Source organism: Grampus griseus (assembly GCF_964374135.1).
Source record: "Grampus griseus genome assembly, chromosome: 4".
NCBI lineage: Eukaryota > Metazoa > Chordata > Mammalia > Artiodactyla > Delphinidae > Grampus > Grampus griseus.
In genome coordinates this window covers 13,646,333-13,667,554 of record NC_138997.1, presented here as the reverse complement: position 1 = coordinate 13,667,554, position 21,222 = coordinate 13,646,333, and the positions used below count along the sequence as shown (strand labels likewise).

At 38.9% G+C, this 21,222-nt stretch overlaps 1 protein-coding gene across 2 annotated transcripts in view; it reads left to right on the top strand.

The window, feature by feature from the left end:
- The window catches only part of UNC5C (unc-5 netrin receptor C), a gene marked incomplete at its 5' end in the record, with an annotated part of 395,086 nt that overhangs the window by 349,706 nt on the left and 24,158 nt on the right, over positions 1-21,222 (top strand). The window contains 5 exons of one of the 2 annotated variants that reach the window (XM_082653165.1): positions 1,332-1,388; positions 3,400-3,591; positions 4,612-4,956; positions 8,035-8,122; positions 18,367-18,535. In XM_082653165.1, coding sequence (XP_082509291.1) covers positions 1,332-1,388; positions 3,400-3,591; positions 4,612-4,956; positions 8,035-8,122; positions 18,367-18,535 — 851 coding nt within the window. The remainder of the gene's footprint in view (positions 1-1,331; positions 1,389-3,399; positions 3,592-4,611; positions 4,957-8,034; positions 8,123-18,366; positions 18,536-21,222) is intronic. The other variant, XM_082653166.1, reaches the window with a different exon arrangement.

The window sequence follows — 21,222 nt, the reverse complement described above, 5'->3', positions numbered from 1 at the left end:
GAGCAAACCTGTCTGTGCTACAGCAAACCTCTCTTTCATTAAGGTAGCACTGCATGTTTCTCCCGAACTAGTTCCCCAAAATAGGTAAATAGCTTGTGAGAACTGCGTGTTCAGCAAATTACGGAAGATCTACATAAGGCACGATTTAGAGTTACCTTTAGTGTTAAAGCATTAGAGGCCTTTAATTTTGAACCAATTAATTGTGATTCTTGCAGTCTCTCTACATTTTTTGCCCTTGAGTATTACTCGGAAAGTTTAATTCACCTGGCTTTTATTCATCTTCATTCCATTAATCCAAATGGTGCTGTGTCATTTGATTAATTCATATGTTACAGAATGTTAAATAGTAGGAAACCGTGGGTGCCAGCTATGTGATACTTTAAATTTTTCCACAGATTTTCATTTCAAAAAGTTTATGTTCCACATTTCAAAAATGTTTTCTCCCAATCTTCTACTTCACATTATTACTATTATTTATTGTTATTATCATCAGTCATCATCATCACCACCATCATCAGTTTCCTCCTTGGAATACACTAAAAAGAAAGAAGAATAAAACTGCTAGTGTTATTTCTGCATTTACTGTTGGGATGAGATTTTTATTTTGCCCAATTTGCACTATTCCTCTGAAGCCCTAAAATAAACAACCTTATAACCTCTAGGCCTTATTGATTTTTGAATGATTTCAAGTAAAAAGCATCCAGTTTCCATTGCATTGACAAACTGCTCAGTCCCTGGGCAAAACCTATTGGATTCCTATTAAATGGAGGGACAAGAAACAACTGAAAATCCAAAAGGTAGATTTGAGAGGGAAGGAGGAGAGGTGGTCTTACTCAGCTCTGTAAATGGATATTTAACCTTTGACCAATGACGACAGGCCTTCTTTAGTTCTATTAGACCGAGAGCAAGCTGTTACGATTAAATAAAAGAGGAAAAAACTGTTTAGACCCTTCCTGAATATGTCCTGGGAATTAAGGCATATGGCAGGGATAAGGAAAAAAGATTTTCCTTATGCTAATGACCCTTGATGTCTGAAATAAATTAGATCCATTAGAGTTTATGCTCAATAAAAGAGGGACTTTAAGCACTCCAAAGTTAGTGACTCGAGACCCGTTTGGGCTCTGAAATTCAATCTGCCTACTTATTAATTCTTAGGGAGACTCCAGAGCAGACAGGAGATGCAAAATCATAATTCTGAACCAGAATTTTAAAGGACCCAGGTTTCTTCTCCTTTTATTTTAATTAAACCATTTTTCGTGCTTCTCATTTTGTTTCCCTCATTCATTTGATTTTGTTCCCATTTTTGTTTCATTTTTTTGTTTCTTTTCAAGGTTTCATTTATCCTATTTCAACTGAGCAGAGAACCCAGAATGAATATGGATTTTCTTGTAAGTTTGATGTTTGGTTTTTATGTTGCTGACTAATCGTTTAACGTTATTGCCCCCAGTTCAAGTTTACCTTTCTTTGGATCACAGATGTGCACACAGGAAATAGGTGCCTAATATATTCTAACATGAAAAACAAATTAGATTTTCACTGCTGAAAAGAAGAAAGGGTCATTTCAAGCCTCTGCCAGCTTTAAAATCTATCAGTCTCCCATTCAAAGCTTAAGTCCCAGTAGCTGACAAACCATATCATGAAATATGTGGATCTAAATAAAGGGCAGGGTTCAAATGCTCAAAAGGAAAGCGCTGAGAAAGTGCAGATCTGTTGACTTAGAAATCACGAATATTGAATAAGTAATTACAGCCTGGTAAAGTAAAACATTAAGGATTTAGATACACTTTCTGACCAGAGTTCAGAATGCTGCTGTAGGGCCTCAAATAAAACCCAGCAGCAAAGTGAAGTCCGCACTTTGAAAGTAGTGCTCACACAACCAGGAGGGCTTGGTATGTCACTGGTTTCCTGAAAAGATCCGTCAGTATTGACTTGATTGATGCTTGAGCAGGTATTATAGAAACTTTGGGAAAGACAGTTGTTTAAAAAGAAGGGCTTCTTTTACATACAGTACATTTAAACACAAAATCCTAAAAGAGATGGAACGATTTCCCATAGGGAATTCTCTTTTACTGTTAGTGTGTTGAAGGTACATGACATGAGCGTGTGGGTGATCACGTGGGCCGGTGGCAATCAAAATGAAGAGTCATTTCACCACATAAACCACGTGGCAGTGAGTCTTAGGAGAGAGTAGTGGTTCCGTGACTTTTAGGAAGCCATGGGACCTACAAACCTGAAAATTCCCTTCCTGCAAAATGCACATGTAGAAAATTGAGCATAAGAAGGTTGTTCTTGACCATCTGAAGTACCAGTTTAATCACCTTTCACAGTGACGGGACCAGCTTTGGTTAATTTTGCTGACAGTTTTTGTGGGTCACGGAAAACTAATGATAGAGACTCAAAGATGTCTGAGGGATTCAGGAAAGGTTTCATTTTATCGGTTTGTTGTCTTTAAATGATCAGCTTTTATCACCATTTGCCGTTGGATCAGAGCATGTTCTGATGCCACTAAGGAAACATGCAACATTTACAGGATTTTTCTTCTTGCCTTACCCAGAGATAGACCTCCCAGCTGACCTCACACCATGTTAATCAAATGCTTAATTGCCTTTTTGGGGAGTAGGCTGACCTTTCTGATCGCTGAACCAGGCCTTTATCTTACTGGGTACACCATAGAGCTGTATTTTATTCCAGTAATGAGTAGCTCAAATGTAAATCTCTGACAAGTAACCATGAGAAGCTCAGGGTTCTCAGAGGTAATACTGAATCTGTAGCAAAAGCCTGGAGTTATCAGCATTAACCTCTGCTCCCCAGATCTGGGTCTTCTGAAAGCCCACCTTTCAAACCCAACATGTTTGCTTCCAATGTTTGCTTTGCTTAGTTCCACTGTTCCCACCCACCCCTTCATTGATTTAGGGGAAAGTGAGAAGAGTGCTGTGGAAGGTAATTTGTGACTTGGAATGATACTTAGAAAAGTATTCTGGTTCAATAAATATACAGATTCAGAACATGCCAGACGTTTCTAATAGAGTGTTTATGTTTATAAAGAACTATAAGAGAATTCAAAGCTGCCTTCCAAACTTTTCCACCTGAAATTAGTAATAAACTTTTTTTTTCCTGTGGGTTGAGAGGGTTTTAGCTCCAGTTTCTTTTTACGCCTTGTAATAAATGGTCTGTTATGTTGCCCAGTTTAAGATAGATTAGTGAGTGGATAGATGCAGAGTGAGAAAGAAAAAGAAAGAAATCAGAGAAAATTTTCTACTGAAAGACCACAGTTTTATATAGCTTTGAAATTAACCTATAAAAAAGGCAATAAATGTCTAAAAAAATGATAGCAATACCTATGTGTACTGTGGGCAATTTCTCTAACCATTTAATTCAATGTTTCCTTCTCCCCTTTAGCTGCTCCTGATTCAGATGATGTTGCTCTGTATGTTGGCATTGTGATAGCTGTGATAGTGTGCCTGGCCATTTCTGTAGTTGTGGCCCTCTTTGTGTATCGGAAGAATCATCGTGACTTTGAGTCTGATATTATTGACTCTTCTGCACTCAATGGAGGCTTTCAGCCTGTGAACATCAAGGCAGCAAGGCAAGGTCAGTTGACATTGCACTTCCCACTTGGACTTATGCATGTAAGCAGCCTCCCTGTGTGTCTTCAAAATCAGTGAAATCACCGGGTTGGAATGCAGTTACATCAGCTGGAATGTAAACTCCATGAAGACAGAGATTTTCGTCTGTTTTGTTGATTATAACAAATTAGAGTTGACAAGGTGCACAGATCTTTTTTTTTTTTCCTTCTCTAACAGGTTGCTCTGTCATACTTTTTTTTTAAAATATATTTATTTATTTTAATTTTGGCCGCGTTGGGTCTTCGGTGCTGCACGCAGGCTTTCTCTAATTGCGACGAGCGGGGGCTACTCTTTGTTGGGGTGCGCGGGCTTCTCGTTGCAGTGGCTTCTCTTGTTGCGGAGCACAGACTCTAGGCATGCGGGCTTCAGTAGTTTTGGCTCATGAGCTCTAAAGCGCAGGCTCAGTAGTTGTGGCACACGGGCTTGGTTGCTTTGCGGCATGTGGAATCTTCCCGGCCCTGGGCTTGAACCTGTGTCCCCTGCATTGGCAGGCGGATTCTTAACCACTGCGCCACCAGGGAAGCCCTCTCTGTCATACTTTTAAACTTTTATTTGAAGAGTACACAGATTGGTTGATTGATTTCTTGAGTTTCCTTTTTTTTTCCTTTTGATAAGACATCTTGTATTGCTATGAATACAGTGGTCTACAGATGAACCCAAATCCAGTATAGACAGGAGAAACTGTTACCTAGTCAGCTAGTGAGGATCACGAATCCAATTTGTTGAAATAACTAAGTACCATAGACACAATAAGTAGACTTCAAGGCGGAATACAGAATGAACTTGTCTGTTTATTTGTAGCCAATAATAAAACAGATCCTAGTTATCTAATTGTGCTGTTTTCAGCAGAATTTTAGAGTCTATCCAGTGCTAATATTTGTTGACTTGCTTTGCTCTTGGCTCAGAAAGTGTTGGGGGGCGTCTGGCTAGTGTAGGTTGCCTGAATGAAGAATACAAATGGACGTTCCTTCTCCTTCTGACTCAGATCTCCTGGCAGTACCCCCAGACCTCACGTCAGCTGCAGCCATGTACAGAGGACCCGTTTATGCCTTGCATGATGTTTCGGACAAAATCCCAATGACCAACTCTCCGATTCTGGATCCCCTGCCTAACCTGAAAATCAAAGTGTACAATACCTCAGGGGCTGTCACACCCCAAGATGACCTCTCTGAGTTTGCATCAAAGCTGTCCCCTCAGATGACCCAATCCTTGTTGGAGAATGAGGCCCTCAACCTGAAGAATCAGAGTCTAGCAAGGCAGACGGACCCATCCTGCACTGCGTTTGGCACCTTCAACTCCCTCGGCGGTCACCTTATCATTCCCAATTCAGGTAATTCTTAAAGGTCTTTACATTGCAGAGACAGAGCTTGAAAACTTATTCTTGTGCCAAAATCTTTATTATTTGTTTTCATGAGGCCTGAAAAGTTAAATGTATCCTGTCTAACCCAAATCTACTTTCAGTGTAAACCAAACATTACCTCAGTCAAAATCAGCAAAACCGTTTATCTTTCTCCAACCAACTCTGAAAACACTTCCTCTAGAAATATTACACTCACAGCTTTCTGCTGAGGCATAATTTAGAACTGTCATTGACCTTCTTTTTAATAGCGCTTCAGAAGGCAACATTAAGCCAGAAGCCCTCACTGTTGTCATCACGCTTTAAAAGGACAAATTAATTAGAAAACATATCAGTTGGTTCAGTTCCAATTTCCTACAGGAAGCAGTACTTCAGAATACGAATTTTTAGATGATCAGAGGACATGATAATAGACATCAGATCTTCATTTGTTACCTCTTTATTACACACTCTTCAGGCTCAAGGTATTTATAAGGTACTCACTCCAACCTCTGATATATCTACCGAGAATCACAGCTTCGTCACGTGTCTTTTTGTAGTATTACTCAGCTTTCAGTTTGTTTAGTTATCTGCTTCTAGAGCATAAAGCCCCATAACGCTCTTAAATAGTGAACTGAAGTTAGTGACTCGTAACGTTTGATTAAAGTTTGGTATTCATTAATCAGTAGTTGCAATGGGCTGGGAACTATCAGTTATGAGAGGGTTTAATGGATTCCTCTGTAAGTGTACAGTAGCTCTTTTGGATCAGACAGATTATTTTGTGAACACAGTAAAAAGAAACAATTTGATTGAACTAAGGTTTATATGTAGCATAAGAAGAGAATATAATTTGTAAACAGCCATAGAGCCAAGTAATATACAGAGCCAGTTGGTCTTCACGTCTAAATATGGACTTGTCTTTGACTCTTCCTCTAATTCAGTCCCCCATTTCAGCACCTTGGCAATTTTTCACCCTATATCTTTAGAAGTATATTTTAATAAATTGAAATATTTAATGGAATATCAGTTTTCCTTTTTTTTTTTTTTGTGGTACGTGGGCCTCTCACCGCTGTGGCCTCTCCCGTTGCGGAGCACAGGCTCCGGACGCACAGGCTCAGTGGCCATGGCTCACGGGCCCAGCCGCTCCACGGCATGTAGGATCCTCCCGGACCGGGGCACAAACTCGTGCCCCCTGCATCGGCAGGCGGACTCTCAACCACTGCGCCACCAGGGAAGCCCCCATTTTTCCTTTTTTAAAATATATTTTACATAGCTGAGATCACACATTACATAAAGTGCTTTTATTCAGATTTTTCTCACTCTCATGCTATTGCATGCTTTTTAAAATCATGATTTTAAATATATTTTTAATAGTCTACCAAATGAATAGATCAAATTATACTCTATTGTTCTTACATTGTTTAAACATTATATTATTCCCAAGACAGTCTTATTTTTTCATGATATCCACTGGATTCTACCTCTCCTTTGCACTTCTACATCTGTCACTTTTTCACATATGAATTATTATAAAGGCTTCTTAAGTGGAAAGGAGGGAGCTAGCATGTTTTAAATATGTTCTGGGCATCGGTGATCTGCATGCATTATTTTATTTAATACAGTAACGGTAGTTACCTAATAATGTGTCAGGCCTTATTCTTGTTACTTTACATCCATAGTCTGTTTCATCCCCATAACAAACATAAAGGTACATTTCATTGTTCCCATTGGAAAAAATAAAAATACTGAGGCTTGGGTGCCTCACGTGTGGTCTTCCTGCTTCCACTCTGTGCCTCACCAAACCATCCTGACACGAGCGTGACATTCCACTTCCCACAGCACCACAAGGCTCATGTTACTTTCCTTCTCAAGAAGGCCATGCCTCAACACTTTCAACCAGATATACAAAGGCTTTGAATAACTATACCTCTTTAACTCTCTGTCCATTACTCTTGAGACTTTCCAGCGTGGTTGGGCAGGTTCCTTATTGTCTTGTGCTCATATGGCGTATTCCATTGCCTTGCTAATTAAATAAGCTACTCAAAGACAAGAATGCTGTCTTTTACTTCTTGGCATTCACAGCATGCAAAATACTGTCCTCACAATCATGTCTGTAAAGTTTTATTGAGTTGAAATTAACTGCATTTATTAGAATAAAATCATGGAGCTAAGTATTTTCAAGTTGCTGCCCACCGTGAATTACTCTCTGATGACACCGCAGCAGTGCAAGCCCATGGTTCCTACAGTGTGGTCTACAGACCACCATCATTGCCATCACCTGGCGATTTGTTAGAACTACAGTTTCCCCAGACCTTCTGAATAGAAACTCTGGGCATAGGATCCAGTAATCTGGGCTTTAGCAAAACCTGCAGGTGATTTTGCTGCAAGCTCAAGTTGCAAACCACTGCTATCAGCACAGTTAACTTAGAACAGAGCTCAATCTAATAGTCCTACAAAATGCACCAATTAGCAACTAAGTAAAAACTTGCTTGACCTGCTGTGACTAAGTTGTGTTCACTCTCTAGAGTTATTGTGTTCACTCTCTAGAGTTATGTATGATGAAAGCAGTTCTTCACCAATTATTATTCTGTTGCAGGAAAACACTGATGCTAACCAGATACTTCAGAAATAAACATTTTTTGATACAGTTGAGGTTAGCATCTCCCTGACTTTGAATCTTGTGGGGATTTTTTTTTTTTAATTAGAAACGATACATCATTACAGCTGTTTGAGATTTTAAGAGCAGTTTTTGGTTTTCCCCTCCTTTTACAAGGAAAACAACAGTGAAACCATCTGTCTATTCCTTAAATAAAACAGGAGTTTAAACATTATATCATTCCTTGAAGTAATTCCATAACAGTTCAGAGGGAGCTGTGGTAACAAATAAGGCCAATAGGGAAGGAAAGCAGGGCAGGTATGAATATTTACATGTCTTTAGAGAAAAAGCAGCAGGATTTTGGCTGTATGACCACAGAATCTCCTCATTCCTTTTCACTTGCTTCAGAGGCATTCTGGGAAGTTCCCTTTTGATTCCTAGGTCTTATGTGACTGCTTTTCTCTTTTGCTATTCAGGAGTAAGCATGCTGGTTCCCGCTGGGGCCATTCCCCAAGGGAGAGTCTACGAAATGTATGTGACTGTACACAGGAAGGAAAATATGAGGTAAATATGCTTTTTCTGGTGCACTTGACTTTATCAATGTCTGACTTGGAGGAGAATTGTACATGAGAAAGAATAAACCCAACATATTTTGGTCCTTATTGCCCTGCTTCTGGCATGTCCTTTTTCACCGAGACCTGTAAAAGGTCAGTTTTTACTTCTCTTTATCTTTGAAGCTCCGGACACTTTTGCAGATCTTAAATATGGGCAGAAGGCTAGAGATCTTTTCCCAAGTGGAAATGTGGCCATGTTAACTGAAAAAAAAAATGGCCAGAAATGTGATCCATAGATTGTGCAAGAGATGCAAAGAGACATAAGCTTCACGTGGCCTGGTTCAGGAATCCATCCTGTTGCCATTATAGGGTTAAAGGCCACAGAGAATTAGACAACCCCTTAATCCCTGATTTGCCATCCCCACCTCAGCCTAGCACTTTATTCTCACCTGTAGATTCTTCTTTTTGGGACTGTCTTCTAGCTTTTAAGTGTTATCGACCTCTCCTTCTTATGTTTAGCACGTATAAAATCTATATTTCTAAATGGATCTAGGGTTGATTAAAACTAGATTGAATCCAAGGGCTATTTTGAATGTGTCATAATCGTAAAGATGAAGTTACTTTAAGTAAAAATAGCAAGAGGAGTTTCAAAGTCCTAAATTCAGTTTTCAGTTTGGCTTCTAACAAATTGTTTCTGGTCTTTCTTGATGAGTTCTCACATGAAGTGTGTGTGTTAAACAGTGCCTTATAGGCCTGACTGATGAATGCTTCTAAAGTGCACTGAGATCTTAAAATAAGAGATGACGTTGACATGAAGATCCTTACATGTAATTATCATTATTTTTGCTAAGGGGAAAGGCATTGGTTCCTCTGCCCTGAGCTCTGAATGCAAAGCATGAGTGACAAATGTAGAACTAGGTTTTCATTGTAAGGCATCATACCTTTTCTCTTCCCCTCTGTCATCCTCAGAAAAACATCTCTTTTTAGTCTCGTTCTTCAGTAGCTGAAAAGCTCTTCCATGATGCTCTCAGGTGGAGATGTTGGTATTTATAATCTGTAGGAGCCAGAACATTGTTTTCTTCAGGTGGTGTACTTTCACCTACACAAACACTAGCCTAAGAAAATCATAAAAATTCCTTGAGCATTATTCATGTGCCTTAAATTTGAGCAAGAGAAAATCACAAAGAGGCTTGTATTTGCTCAAATATTCATTTTTCCATTCTCAATGCAAAGTAACATTCACAGGCCCTCAGAGTGCCCTTCTTTTGTAGCAGGAGAAATGAAGATTAGCAGACTCCAAGATCCCTTTATATTTTTGTTTACTTCTTTCTTTTGTCCAGAGTCAAGGTTAGCACTAAACTAAGTACATCCATCCCTCAAGGCCTTTTGCCAACATGGACGTTTTGTTTAAACAGAAATGAGTATTGGCTTGTGCTTTATGCTGAGACGTAGTGAGGTGTTCGTGGTCTCTTATTTTTCATCTGATCACCATTATCTTTAGAAGATCAAGCCTTAAGGGGCTGCTGCAGGGCATGCTGAAACTGAAAGACATGGGCACTCAGGTGCCTCATGTGATTTTTCTTCCCACAATTTAGTCCGCACCCTGACCAGGATAATTTTACACTTTGGATGAAGGAGGGAGAAAACAGGAAATGGATAAAGCCAGACACTTCTGCTTTTAGTTTCCTCTGCCTTTGACTTTAAAGAAAAGGAAACTATAAATCACTCTTGCTATGCCTACCACCTGAAGTTAGGTGCAGAGGGAATTACTCTATTAAATTTGGTGTGCATCCAAGAAGTTCTGTTGATAAAAATGAAGCTAGAGGAACCTCAAGATCTCAAAAGAAAATATACACACAGAAGACCATGAAACAAGGAAAAAACAAGACAATTGTCGCAAATAAATGAGAAAGTCCTCTCCACTAATTTTCTGTTGTGAACTAGGTACGTTTTTCTTATAAAAACACAATGACAAGAATGTTGTCTTAGGGTATAGTGATAATACAAAACATAGCTACCATATAGTCAGCATACTTTTTTTTTGACAAATGATGATAAGATATACAATACTTTTTATTATAACTTTCATATAGTCAATTGATTCTCCCAAAAGGCTTTTACTGAGTTTTGCCAAACTCTTTTATGGTTATAATTCAGCCACAATTGGACAAAATCAGGCTATGAATAAATGGTTTATTACTATCTGATTTAGCAAAGAATTTATGTTTTTGATGAACAGAGGCAGTTTTGACCTGCATGTTCATTGTTATTTTCTTTTACATTTAAGACCAAAGTGAAACAAAAAAGATATACCTTGGAACTTCACTTGTTCGTCAATGACATGAGTGAATTCTTTGGGTAGTCTGATGATAGTTTTCGAATACTGGAAGAATATGCTTTGCCTCAATTTTTTGGTGCTATTTACGATGTACATCTACACACACGATATACTTTTAACTGCATTAACATTTTCTTAAGTCTAGGAAGTCAACAAAACAATAAACTTTAATTTCATTTATTCCTCACTACAACTCTGCAAGTTATGATGAGCTCCACCTTTGAACGTGAAAAGACTAGGGCTCAGGGAAATTGTCACAGAGCCAAGGTTTCACAGTTAGCAACTGAGGGAAGGCAGAATTCACACCCAGCTTATCTCCACGAAAAGGTCCTCTGCTGACCTGCCATCCCTCCTCCATAGCACCCAGTACACAAACAGAGCCTCTGCCTTCGTATTATAGAGCATTGCGGGACACAGCTTCTTTTTATTGCTCACCAAAGACCCTTTCTAGCCTCACCTGATCTTAGAACTTCTTTCAGAGAAGACACTGTGGGGACAACAGGAGATATGTTACTTCAAGGCGTTTATAGGAAAATTCTGATTGTTTTTCTCCATTTTCCCTCTCTCTGATGGCCTTTATTGCATCCCAAACTGGGTGTTTTTCCAGCTGGATGGTATCCAGTTAGTCATCTGGTGTTGTGAACTGTCTAAAGGGAGGTGTGAACTTAATTGCATGTGGCAAGTGAATGTGACAAGAGGGGGCCTTATCATTACGGAATATGCTCTAAAAGAAAGCACGGGATAGCAGATGAGCAGCCTGAATGAGCTGCAGAAACGGGACAGGCTGTCTCTGACCAAAAGGGATCTGAGCTGTGAGGCTGCGCTCGTGATTTCTACTTCTTCTGCTTTACACATCCCTGGAAAGGCTGCAAAGCCTCCCCTCCCCCCCGCCACGCCCCCGTGGATAAAGTTCCCACAATTAACGGCACTAACATGGACCTTTTTTGCCTTGTTTCCAGCAGCAGTTTAAAAAAATGAATCTGACTCAGACTGAAATTTTGCCTTTCATCATTTCTTATTGAAAAACGAATTGAAGTTATGAACGTTAATTTTTTTCTTTCTCTGTATTCTATACTTGCCTAGCAGTTTTCTCAAAAGGCCAAAAAATCAATTTAGACATTCCAAATATAAACTGTGGGGAACCATGGAAGGTCTTTGAGCAGTCAAGTGCTGCAGGAATAACAGCGCTTTTAAAAGATTGATGTGGTGATGGTGTGCAGGATGAATTGGTAAAGGAAACAGAAAGACCTCCCTCAAAGGCTGGGGGCCCTGGTTGGCCCATGGCAATAATCAAGGTGTGAGGGGTGGAGGGAAGGAGCCAGGCCTGAGTCTGGAGAATGGAAAGAAAAATATGTTTCAGAAGAAAAAGTGTTTCACAACTGATTAGAAGTGTGGCAAAACACAAAGAATGTATTTAGGAATCAAGCCCTGGGCACTGCGAAAATTGTGAGAGCAATATGAAGGGGTCAGAAGCAGCAACTGGTTCAAGGAGAGAAAGGACAAATTCTGATTTAGCTGTGCACGGTGTGCGCGAAAGGGGACGTAGGATTCTTGCTGGAGATGCAAATGGGAAGTCACCAGTGAGTGGATCTTCCAGGGAAAAAGTGCAGAGGCAGAAAGAGGAGGACTGGGGAAAGAACTTTGGGAAATATTCTTATTTAAGGTTTGGGTATGATGGGCAAAACTAAATAGAACGTGAAAGGATAAGGCAGATAAATAGAGTTGGCATCTAGCAAGGTGCTTAATACATAGTTGCTTCTCAAAGAATATTTTTGAATGAAAGACTGAACGATTGTAATCATAATAGGAACAAATCAAAGGTAAAAAGAGTTTCAAGATGGAGGAGTGATTGACAGAGGTTTTGCTAAAATTAAACTGTAAAGAAGGAGAATGATAATTTAAAAATTATTGGATTCGTCAACTCTAGGACATTGGTTGCCTTAAGGATTTTTTTTTTAAGGATGAAATCCCAGTAGGAAGCATTTAAGGTGTTAGTGGTGAGGCAATGAAGACTATCGTCATATTTACTGCATATAAATAATAAAGTAAAATGTTAGGATAGTGGCCAAAATGTCTTTTGTATGTAATCATATAGCAGAAAGTTTTCATTTATTTTAATGTGTTGTTTGGAACTTTGTATAATAGTAGGTGACATTTATTATTTCTCAGTGAAACTCAGTGATATTATCCTTTTAGGTAGAGTCCTGAATTTCTTGTTTGAAGTAACAGCTATAAAAAGACTGAAGGTAGAGGGCGGAAGGGTGTGGAATCCAGGTATATTTAAATCTTATTCTCTCACTGTTCTCCACAGTGTTTATTTATTGAAGTCCTACTTCTAAAGAAATGATTCAAGGTGATTCTTTTCAATGGGAGGAAAATTGTTTTTAAATAAGTGGATTAAAAAATGAGAAAATAGAAAAAATAAGATTAGAAAGATAAGATAAATTCAGGTGCGCAGTTAGAATATAAAATATTTGGTGGAATTCCCAGCATATTTCTTATTAGTAGGTCATGAATTTACTATTTCAAAGCTTTCAAGAGGGAAACATGGTAGGTTATAAGATCCATGTGTCCAAAAGGGGAAAATATGCCTGGAGGAAACTCAATTATTTCTCCTTCGGTTCCTCATAAAGAAAAAGAAATTTTTTTTTAATACAGTGAACAACATTCAAAAGATCAAAATAGCAGTGAGCTACACAGGGCTACTTCTGTTAGTGTCCCTCAGTGTGAGTAGATGATATAAAGCCCAGGGATAAATTCGGTAAAATGATTCCACAAGGATTCAGCAGTTCAATCCAGGGCACAGTATTTAGCTGTTCAGGCTTAATCCAGGGACACATTTTGGTCTGTCTGGGGAAATGGGGGCACGCCCTTCAAAGTGGCTTCCATAAATATTCTTTTTTGCTCAATTGATCTTTTGATAGCAAGTGAGTTAGATATTCCTTGTCAGATACCTAGAGTGCAAGTATTTCAAGTTGCCGGTTATACATGAAACTGTGTGCTTTAAAAGGCAGCTGAGCCTAGGGTGGGATTGTCATCCTGAGGGACCTGACAAAAGACATGTGTGTTAATAGAAGGCATCTCGTCTCTACACAGAGGTAGATGGAGAAAGATTCTTTTCAGGAAGCAGTTTTGAGCTTGCTGTAGCAAACATCACAGAAATTTCTCAAGGCTGTAAATCTAGATAAGCAACCCAGAATATACCACTGTGTGAAAGAAACCAATTGACTTGTTTTTGGATCCTAGCTTTGCCTATGACTAGCTTTGTGGCTTTGGGCAAGTGTGTTAATTTCTCTAGCTTTCAGTTTCCTCTTTTGGGGAAAAAAAAAAAAAGGTAATATAAACACTTATCTTGACTACCTTAGCAGGTGTGCCCTGGGCAGCAAATGCAATAGCTTTTATGAAAGTTTTGTGAATTGTGCACTTATGTGTAGGAGGAGTTGTCCTCGCTGATAACAGCAAGCAAAGGATAAGAAAATCTGACAGGAAACTAAAACTCCTCTCCGAGGGCTTTGTCCTAGAGTCCTCAGAACCCATCGGACATTTACCATGATATTATCCTTGTTGGACTTTGAAAAGCCTTTAAAACTTTAATCATTGTTCATTACTGGATTTCTACTTAATTGCTGTTTCTGCAGCTAATTTTTGCTTTGAGTTTATTTCCATATCATCTGCAATTAATATTTACAGAATGTTTGCTTAAATATCTTAGAAAACACATGAGACTTAATGAAGTATAGCCCTTCTCTGCAAAAACGTAAAACAGATTTTTTATATTTATTTTATACTATTTTTGTTTTATGTATTTTAATATCCTCCCTTTATGTAAATAAAGGAAATGTGGATTTAAATGCTCTGACCTTTGGTTTCACATAGTTAAATCTTAACCTTCCCTAGGTGGCTCCTTCCATATATGCTTAGAGATGTTTCCAATTTCAGTGCTACTTCTTTCATCTTGAAAACCCAAAAAGATTCTTATCATTATTACTTCTTTGTTTTCCATTCCCTGTTATGAATTCCACATCACCAATTCCCTATTCATTACATTCTTGCACCTCACTGGGTAAATAAATTCTTTTGACACCTACTGCCCCTTCCTTCCCTTGCTATCCCTCCTCCAAGAATGGTGCCCATCAGTATTGCATGCCAGGGGAGTGCAGGTCTGACGGCACCCCAGCGCAGCAGGGAGTCTTCTCCCTTCTGTTCCAACTCAGTGATGAGAAGAATCCCTCCTCCTCCTGCCTCAAGCACCCGCTGCTAACAGCAGACTGAGAGACAGATGCTTCCAATCCCCAACTCTATTGCAAGGACCACTTGAAATGGATTCCACTTTACTCTCTTTCTTTAAAAGTTTAATGCTCGTTCTCAAGATACACTTGTAACTAAAAGGTAAGGGTAGCGCGCAGGAAAATGCAGCCATTGCTTTTTTTGCCCCAGTAGGAAAAGTAGAATTAAACAAGAGTATAGTTACTGTTTAAGGCAGATAGTGCAATATCAACTGTGGCACAATGAAAGCAAGACTTCACTCATGTTCTAAGAGAATGAATTTCAGACTGGAACAAAGGAGGACAAATTGCGTAAAGGGGAAATGAAAACCAAAAGGGGATGGTAATGAGTTCTCAAGCTACCACTCACCTTATAATTCCAAATATAAGTACATTTCCAAGTACTTTGATAACTTTAGATTTAATAAAACTATGTTATTATTCAGTGAGAAGGGAGATGATATTAAAAGACTAAAAAGAGATAATTTAAAAAAATCTTTTCCTAAATAGGAGGAAAAGAAAGTCACGGGTTGGGAGATTCTAGTGAAATTTTAGAATAAAAGAAGAAGCACTGATAGCCAAGTTTTACTAAGGGGAAAATATGCCAAATTTTAACTGAGTTTTTAGCACTGATGGTAATAATCACCAAGAACTTAGGAATTTCTAAGATTTGACCTTACTTGTGACCTACCAAGTTGGCTGCCACAGTTTTGTAGATACGGATAAATGACACAAGACTCCTGAGTCAGAGACAAAGGATACTTTATTGCTCACAGCAAGAGGACTATCTAAAGTATTTCCATTTTTGTGCCAGTTCCCCAAGTTCTGAAAGGGTGATGTAAAGACAGTCAGAGGACATCTACACACTCAGTGGTTCCATTCCAGGAATATACCATTGAGTTTAGGGAACCTGAGGGTTTTATAATGGGAGGTAGACATGTCTGCCATTTGCTCCAGAGGTAAGCACTATCTTTATCTTCCAAGGAGACTGCTATACAGTTGTCTTGAAAGACAGTCGGGACCATGCAGAAACATGAGAGATGCGTGGAGAATAGTTTTCCAACAATATGAAAAAAATAATAACAGCTTCTATCATTCATTGAGTGTTAAGTGAGGGTAAGCCATAGATAGAAGCTAACTTCTAGATTATGTGGTATTTCTATATTAACCATAGATAAAGACTAGAGGAAAATCCATTTCAAGTGACTGTGGCGATTGTAAAGGAATTTGATATGACCTTTGTAATATCCATGTGAATGAAATGGAAAGATATGAACTGGACAATGTACATTTTAATGGGTTTGTGTTTGACTGTACTAAACTCAAAGTATTGATGTCAGACTAGAGAGAGGTTTCAAGTAGTGCCCTTGAAAAGGTCTCTGTCTTTGCCCTGTTCTTGTATTACAGTGTTATCAGTGATTGGAATGAGAACATAAATGGCAGGCATATCAAATTTATGGAAGATAAAAGACTAGAAGAGATAGCCAATATATGGAGGAAAGACATAGCATTAAGAAATAGATGACCTGAAAAATTTCCTAAAACAATTAAAGTAAAATTAGATGGCTAAATATAAATTTCTCTGTATAAGTTCAAAAGCCATCATTGCAACCACAGACCTACAAAGAGAGACTAAGAGCCTTTCATGTTAGGAATACATAGTGGTTAGCTTTAACAAATTACTTAACCTTCTTGGGGCTTCATTGCCTCCTTTTATAAAGGACATGTTTAACCATGTTATCTCTTATCTTCCCATCTAACTCAATTCTGCTAAATAATATAAATAATTGAGAATGATCGAAGGCAACAATTTCGTGAGGCACTGATATAACTACATATCCCAAAGCAGAGAAAACAGTAGTCCCCCTATACTGTATACCTGAGAACAGTCAGCCTTCTGTATCTGTGAGTTCTATATCTGCAGATTCAACCAACCTTGGATCAATAATATTTGGAAAAAACAATTTTTTCCAGGAAGTTCCAAAAACCAGAACTTGAATTTGCAGCACACTGGCAACTACTTACATAGCATTTACGTTGTATTAGGTATCATAAGTAATCTAGAGATGATTTAAAGTATGTGGGAGGATGTGCATAGATTATATTCCATTTTATATCATGGTTATATAATTTTTTGGTTATAAATGGTTACAAAACTTTTATAATGGTTATATAATTTTTATATAATGGTTATATGCCATTTTATATAATACTGTGCCCTTTTATATAGGGAACTTGAACCTCCAGGGATTTTGGTGTCTGCCGGGGGGTCCTTGGAACCAATCTTCCATGGATACTAAGGGGTGACTGTCTTACACTCATTTCAAGATGCCTCACTCTAGGGAAGATAGTGAAACACTGACAGACATCTCTATGAAAATAAAGATAGAATTATAGGGAGAGATCAAGAAACCATGCTTTTCTAGTTGAAATTGCAAAAATTGAGGCGCTTTCATCTGGAAGAAGATGACGTTTTAGAGATACCGTAATAATCTCTAAGTGCTTGAGAGGCTCTTTCATGCCAAAGTGGAGAGAAAGCCGGTCAGGATATGTGGAGAGAAGTGTCAGGAAGACAGATTGTATTCATTCTAAGTATTGAGTTGATAATAGATGAGTTGACCCCTCAGTAGTAGTGGACTGCAATTTTGGATGAGTTTAAAGCACTAACCACATGTCAGCATCTTGTAGAGAAGCTCTGTGCTTGTTGGCCCTGAGGGCCCTTCCTCCTCTAAAATTTTGTGAGTCCAGGATTTCTTAACTCATGCTATTCTGACAACATAGTTGTATTGTTTTTGCAAAGGCATTGGTTGTAGTCCCAGCACCAGTGCTTGTTAGTTGTGAGACTTGGGGCAATCCACTCAACGCTTTGGGGCTACTTCCTCACATATCAACTGACAGCTTGGGTTAATTTATTCATTGGCTGTTGGTTACAATCTTGTTGGGGGAAAAAATAGGCAATTAAAAAAAAAAACATGTAAAAATAAAGAATTTGGATCTTTGAAATTCGTTCCACCCAAATTCTCAGAGTATGAAGTATACATGTAGAGAAACATCATTTTAAATTGCTATAGAAATACAGTTCTACATTCTTTCTTGGTCATGTTTGAAAAAAATGAATCTGCTATACTAGCCTGAATTATTCCTGAAAGTCATTTGGAAGAAGTTTAGCTCTAGGGTGTCCTTATTCTAAAGTGATTTTTTTGAAGTGTTTTTCAAGTTAGGTCCTAAAAACACGGAAGTATGTAAAACTCTGTGAAACGACTGGCAAGTATTATCAGAAAAGATGCTTATGTAACTTCATAAGGACCCTGTTCCTTCTCATTCCATCCTGAAAGTATCAGTACATGAATTCAGAGGAAATTAGCAAAGGCAGACCTGTGTCTGAAGGGAGGGATCAAAGATATGCAGGCAGATTCACTATTATTAGAAAGACCTCAAGTCTTGCAAGATCAAAGTCTTGGTATAAAGTGCATGTCTTCCCATTTAATTCTGCCTCAACCCCACCACTGCCCCCTGCCCCCGACAAAAAAAAAAAAAAAAAAAAATCCAAGAAGAAGCTATTTGTGCAACTTTAGATCTGAAATCTCAGTGAGTACGTAGTACATAAATACTATGGAACTTGCATGACGCAGATCTCTGCTCTCCTCCTAGGCCGCCCATGGAGGACTCTCAGACACTCTTGACCCCTGTGGTGAGCTGTGGGCCTCCAGGAGCTCTGCTGACCCGCCCTGTCATCCTCACTATGCATCACTGCGCAGATCCCAATACCGAGGACTGGAAGATACAGCTCAAGAACCAGGCAGCGCAGGGACAGTGGGAGGTGAGCTTCTGTTGAGATAAAGATAGAACCCAGGAGCAATCCATGCAGATAAGCAAGGGCAATTATGGGAAGGCTTTTATTTTTAAAGCAACACATGAGTGGAATTTTAGCTTATACTCAAAATGAAAGAGAGAGGAACAGAGAGAGGAAGACAAAGAGGAGAGAGGGGGAGACAGACAGACAGACACTGGTTCCTGAGTGTTTTATCTACTGACTGATAGGCACAAAGAAAAAGATGGTCAAGCATTAGCTAACTCATAGGGAAGGTGTACTTAAGAGTCTTACATAAGTCCCATTTGCATATACATACTATCTTGGGAAGGGAAACTATATATATATATTTTATTATTTTAATTTTCAGGTAGAGAAACATTGCACCTGGGTCAGAAAATGTTAGACACTTACTTGCTAACAGGTCCCAGGAATATAGGTCTGAACTTAACCTGGCAAAACAGGAAGGGTGTATCCTAAGCTCCAGTACAATGAAGAACGTCTTTGGCAACTTGACTGTCTGTAACTCCTGCCATCAGAACTTCTTAAGGACAGTGCCTTAAACAGATCGTGTTCTTTACATCAGAACCCTGCAGTTAGCACCTGAAATTAAGTGCAAAAGGATGTGTTATATTTACCATGAATATTTTATACCTAATACCTAAAAAAAAATGATTTGTGTAGTCATTATAAAGAGAATTATCCAATATGCATGTTGGATATATTTTGTGATTACTTACAGTATTTTTCTATTTTTATTTATTTATTTATTTATTTTGGCTGCATTGGGTCTTCATTGCTGTGTGCGGGCTTTCTCTAGTTGTGGAGAGCGGGGGCTACTCTTGGTTGCGGTGTGCAAGCTTCTCATTGCGGTGGCTTCTCTTGTTGCAGAACATGGGCTTTAGTAGTTGTGGCTCGCGGGCTCTAGAGCTCAGGCTCAGTAGTTGTGGCCCATGGGCTTAGTTGCTCCGTGGCATGTGGGGTCTTCCCGGACCAGAGCTCGAACCCATGTCCCCTGCATTGGCAGGCAGATTCTTAACCACTGCGCCACCAGGGAAGTCCCTCAGTATTTTTCTTTTAGGAAAAAAAAATATGCATGAACACTCAAACCCCTAATATTTTAGGAAGAAGTAGTAGTGGAGGTAGAAGCGTAGCAGGGCATACCTGGAATTACCTGGAGTGTCCCCTCTATATGGATGTGCTCTCCTCTTGACCACATGAAGGTGAAGGGTCACTCATTGCCAGAGGTCCTGAATTGACGTCTAGGGCTATACATTACGTTAAGAGTGGACTTTACCAGATCTAACTTCAATTCCATTTAAGTTTAAATGATTTATCTCAAAAACATCCCGAAGTCTTTATCTCAAGGGATCCTAAATTATTTGCACAATTCTCTGCCTATTACCCTAATACCCTATTTCTGGATTTGAGTAATAACAACAATAATAAGAGGAAAAGAAAAAAAAAGATGTGAAGAGTAGAGGAAGGAAGTCCTTATGAAAACACTCTTCTATTTGTGACAGGAACATGGAGCATCTTTATTCTCCACCATTTCTTCTAGGAGATTTTTTGTAACATGCCATCAGGAAATGACACTTGAGCCTTGCCCTTGCCGTGCTGGAGAAGGCAGCTTCTCTGCAGGTGTCCTTTTGGGGCTGGAATAAACGTGGAAGTGCTGAGCTCCTTTTTCTCCTTTCCAGTTCAGTTTAAGCTTTATCTTTGGGTACAGGTTTAGCTGAAGAAATGATTTCATGGATGCTATTAAAACACAGTCCTTACTTTAGCTTGGGTGATGTTGCATGGCCTAACTAACAGCTACCTGAGGTGGCTCCTTTCATAGCTTTGTCCAGCCCCAGGGACTCAATTTATGATGAAACATTTGTTCATGTTTTTGACAAATAACCATTTGTTCACCATGATCCAGGCCCACTGAGATACAGTATGAAGCAAAGGAACTATGGTTGCTGTCTCTGCAGAGATTAAGTAGCCTAATGCAGAGGCTGAATCATGCCCACACATGGGTTTTATTTCTCCCAACTGAAATTTTCTTTTAAATTTGAATTAGTTAAAAGTTGGAAGATTTCACATAATAATCTGAACTTACAGCCTCTCTTGAAAAACTAAAGGCTGTGTCCTCACTGGTCCTGCATTCCTGCCATGCCTGGTACTTTTACTGTCAGCATCTTTGCCATAGACATCTTTACCACAAGCATTTTTGCCACATAACTAATTGGCCTTAAGGCAATTTTGCTGTAAAAGATAAAATAACTGGTGGACAGTTCGGTTTCAACTGGTTGACAGCTTGGTTTCATCTCTCCACTGACACAGTACTACCATTTTTAATATTACATAAATCTGAAAGAGGCCAATGGCCAAAAAGGCACCGAGTCGAGCCCACATGTCCCATAGAACTTTGGAACATCTGTCAAGGGACATGTAACAATATGTACCAAGAACAAACAACAGTGCAGGGGCTTCCACACCATAATACAAAGCTCAGTTATAAATATGCATCCCAGTATGTGGAAACTGATTCCTCTCTTAATGAAGAAGAAATTTTAGCGAAAAAGAAAAGTGGAATGCCAAATGAGGAGCTGAACCAACAAGCAAAAATATGTATACTACTACAAATGAAAGACTTTGAAGACAAGTGCTTAGGTACAACCCACTAAATAAAATCATTTGTTTGCACAGTA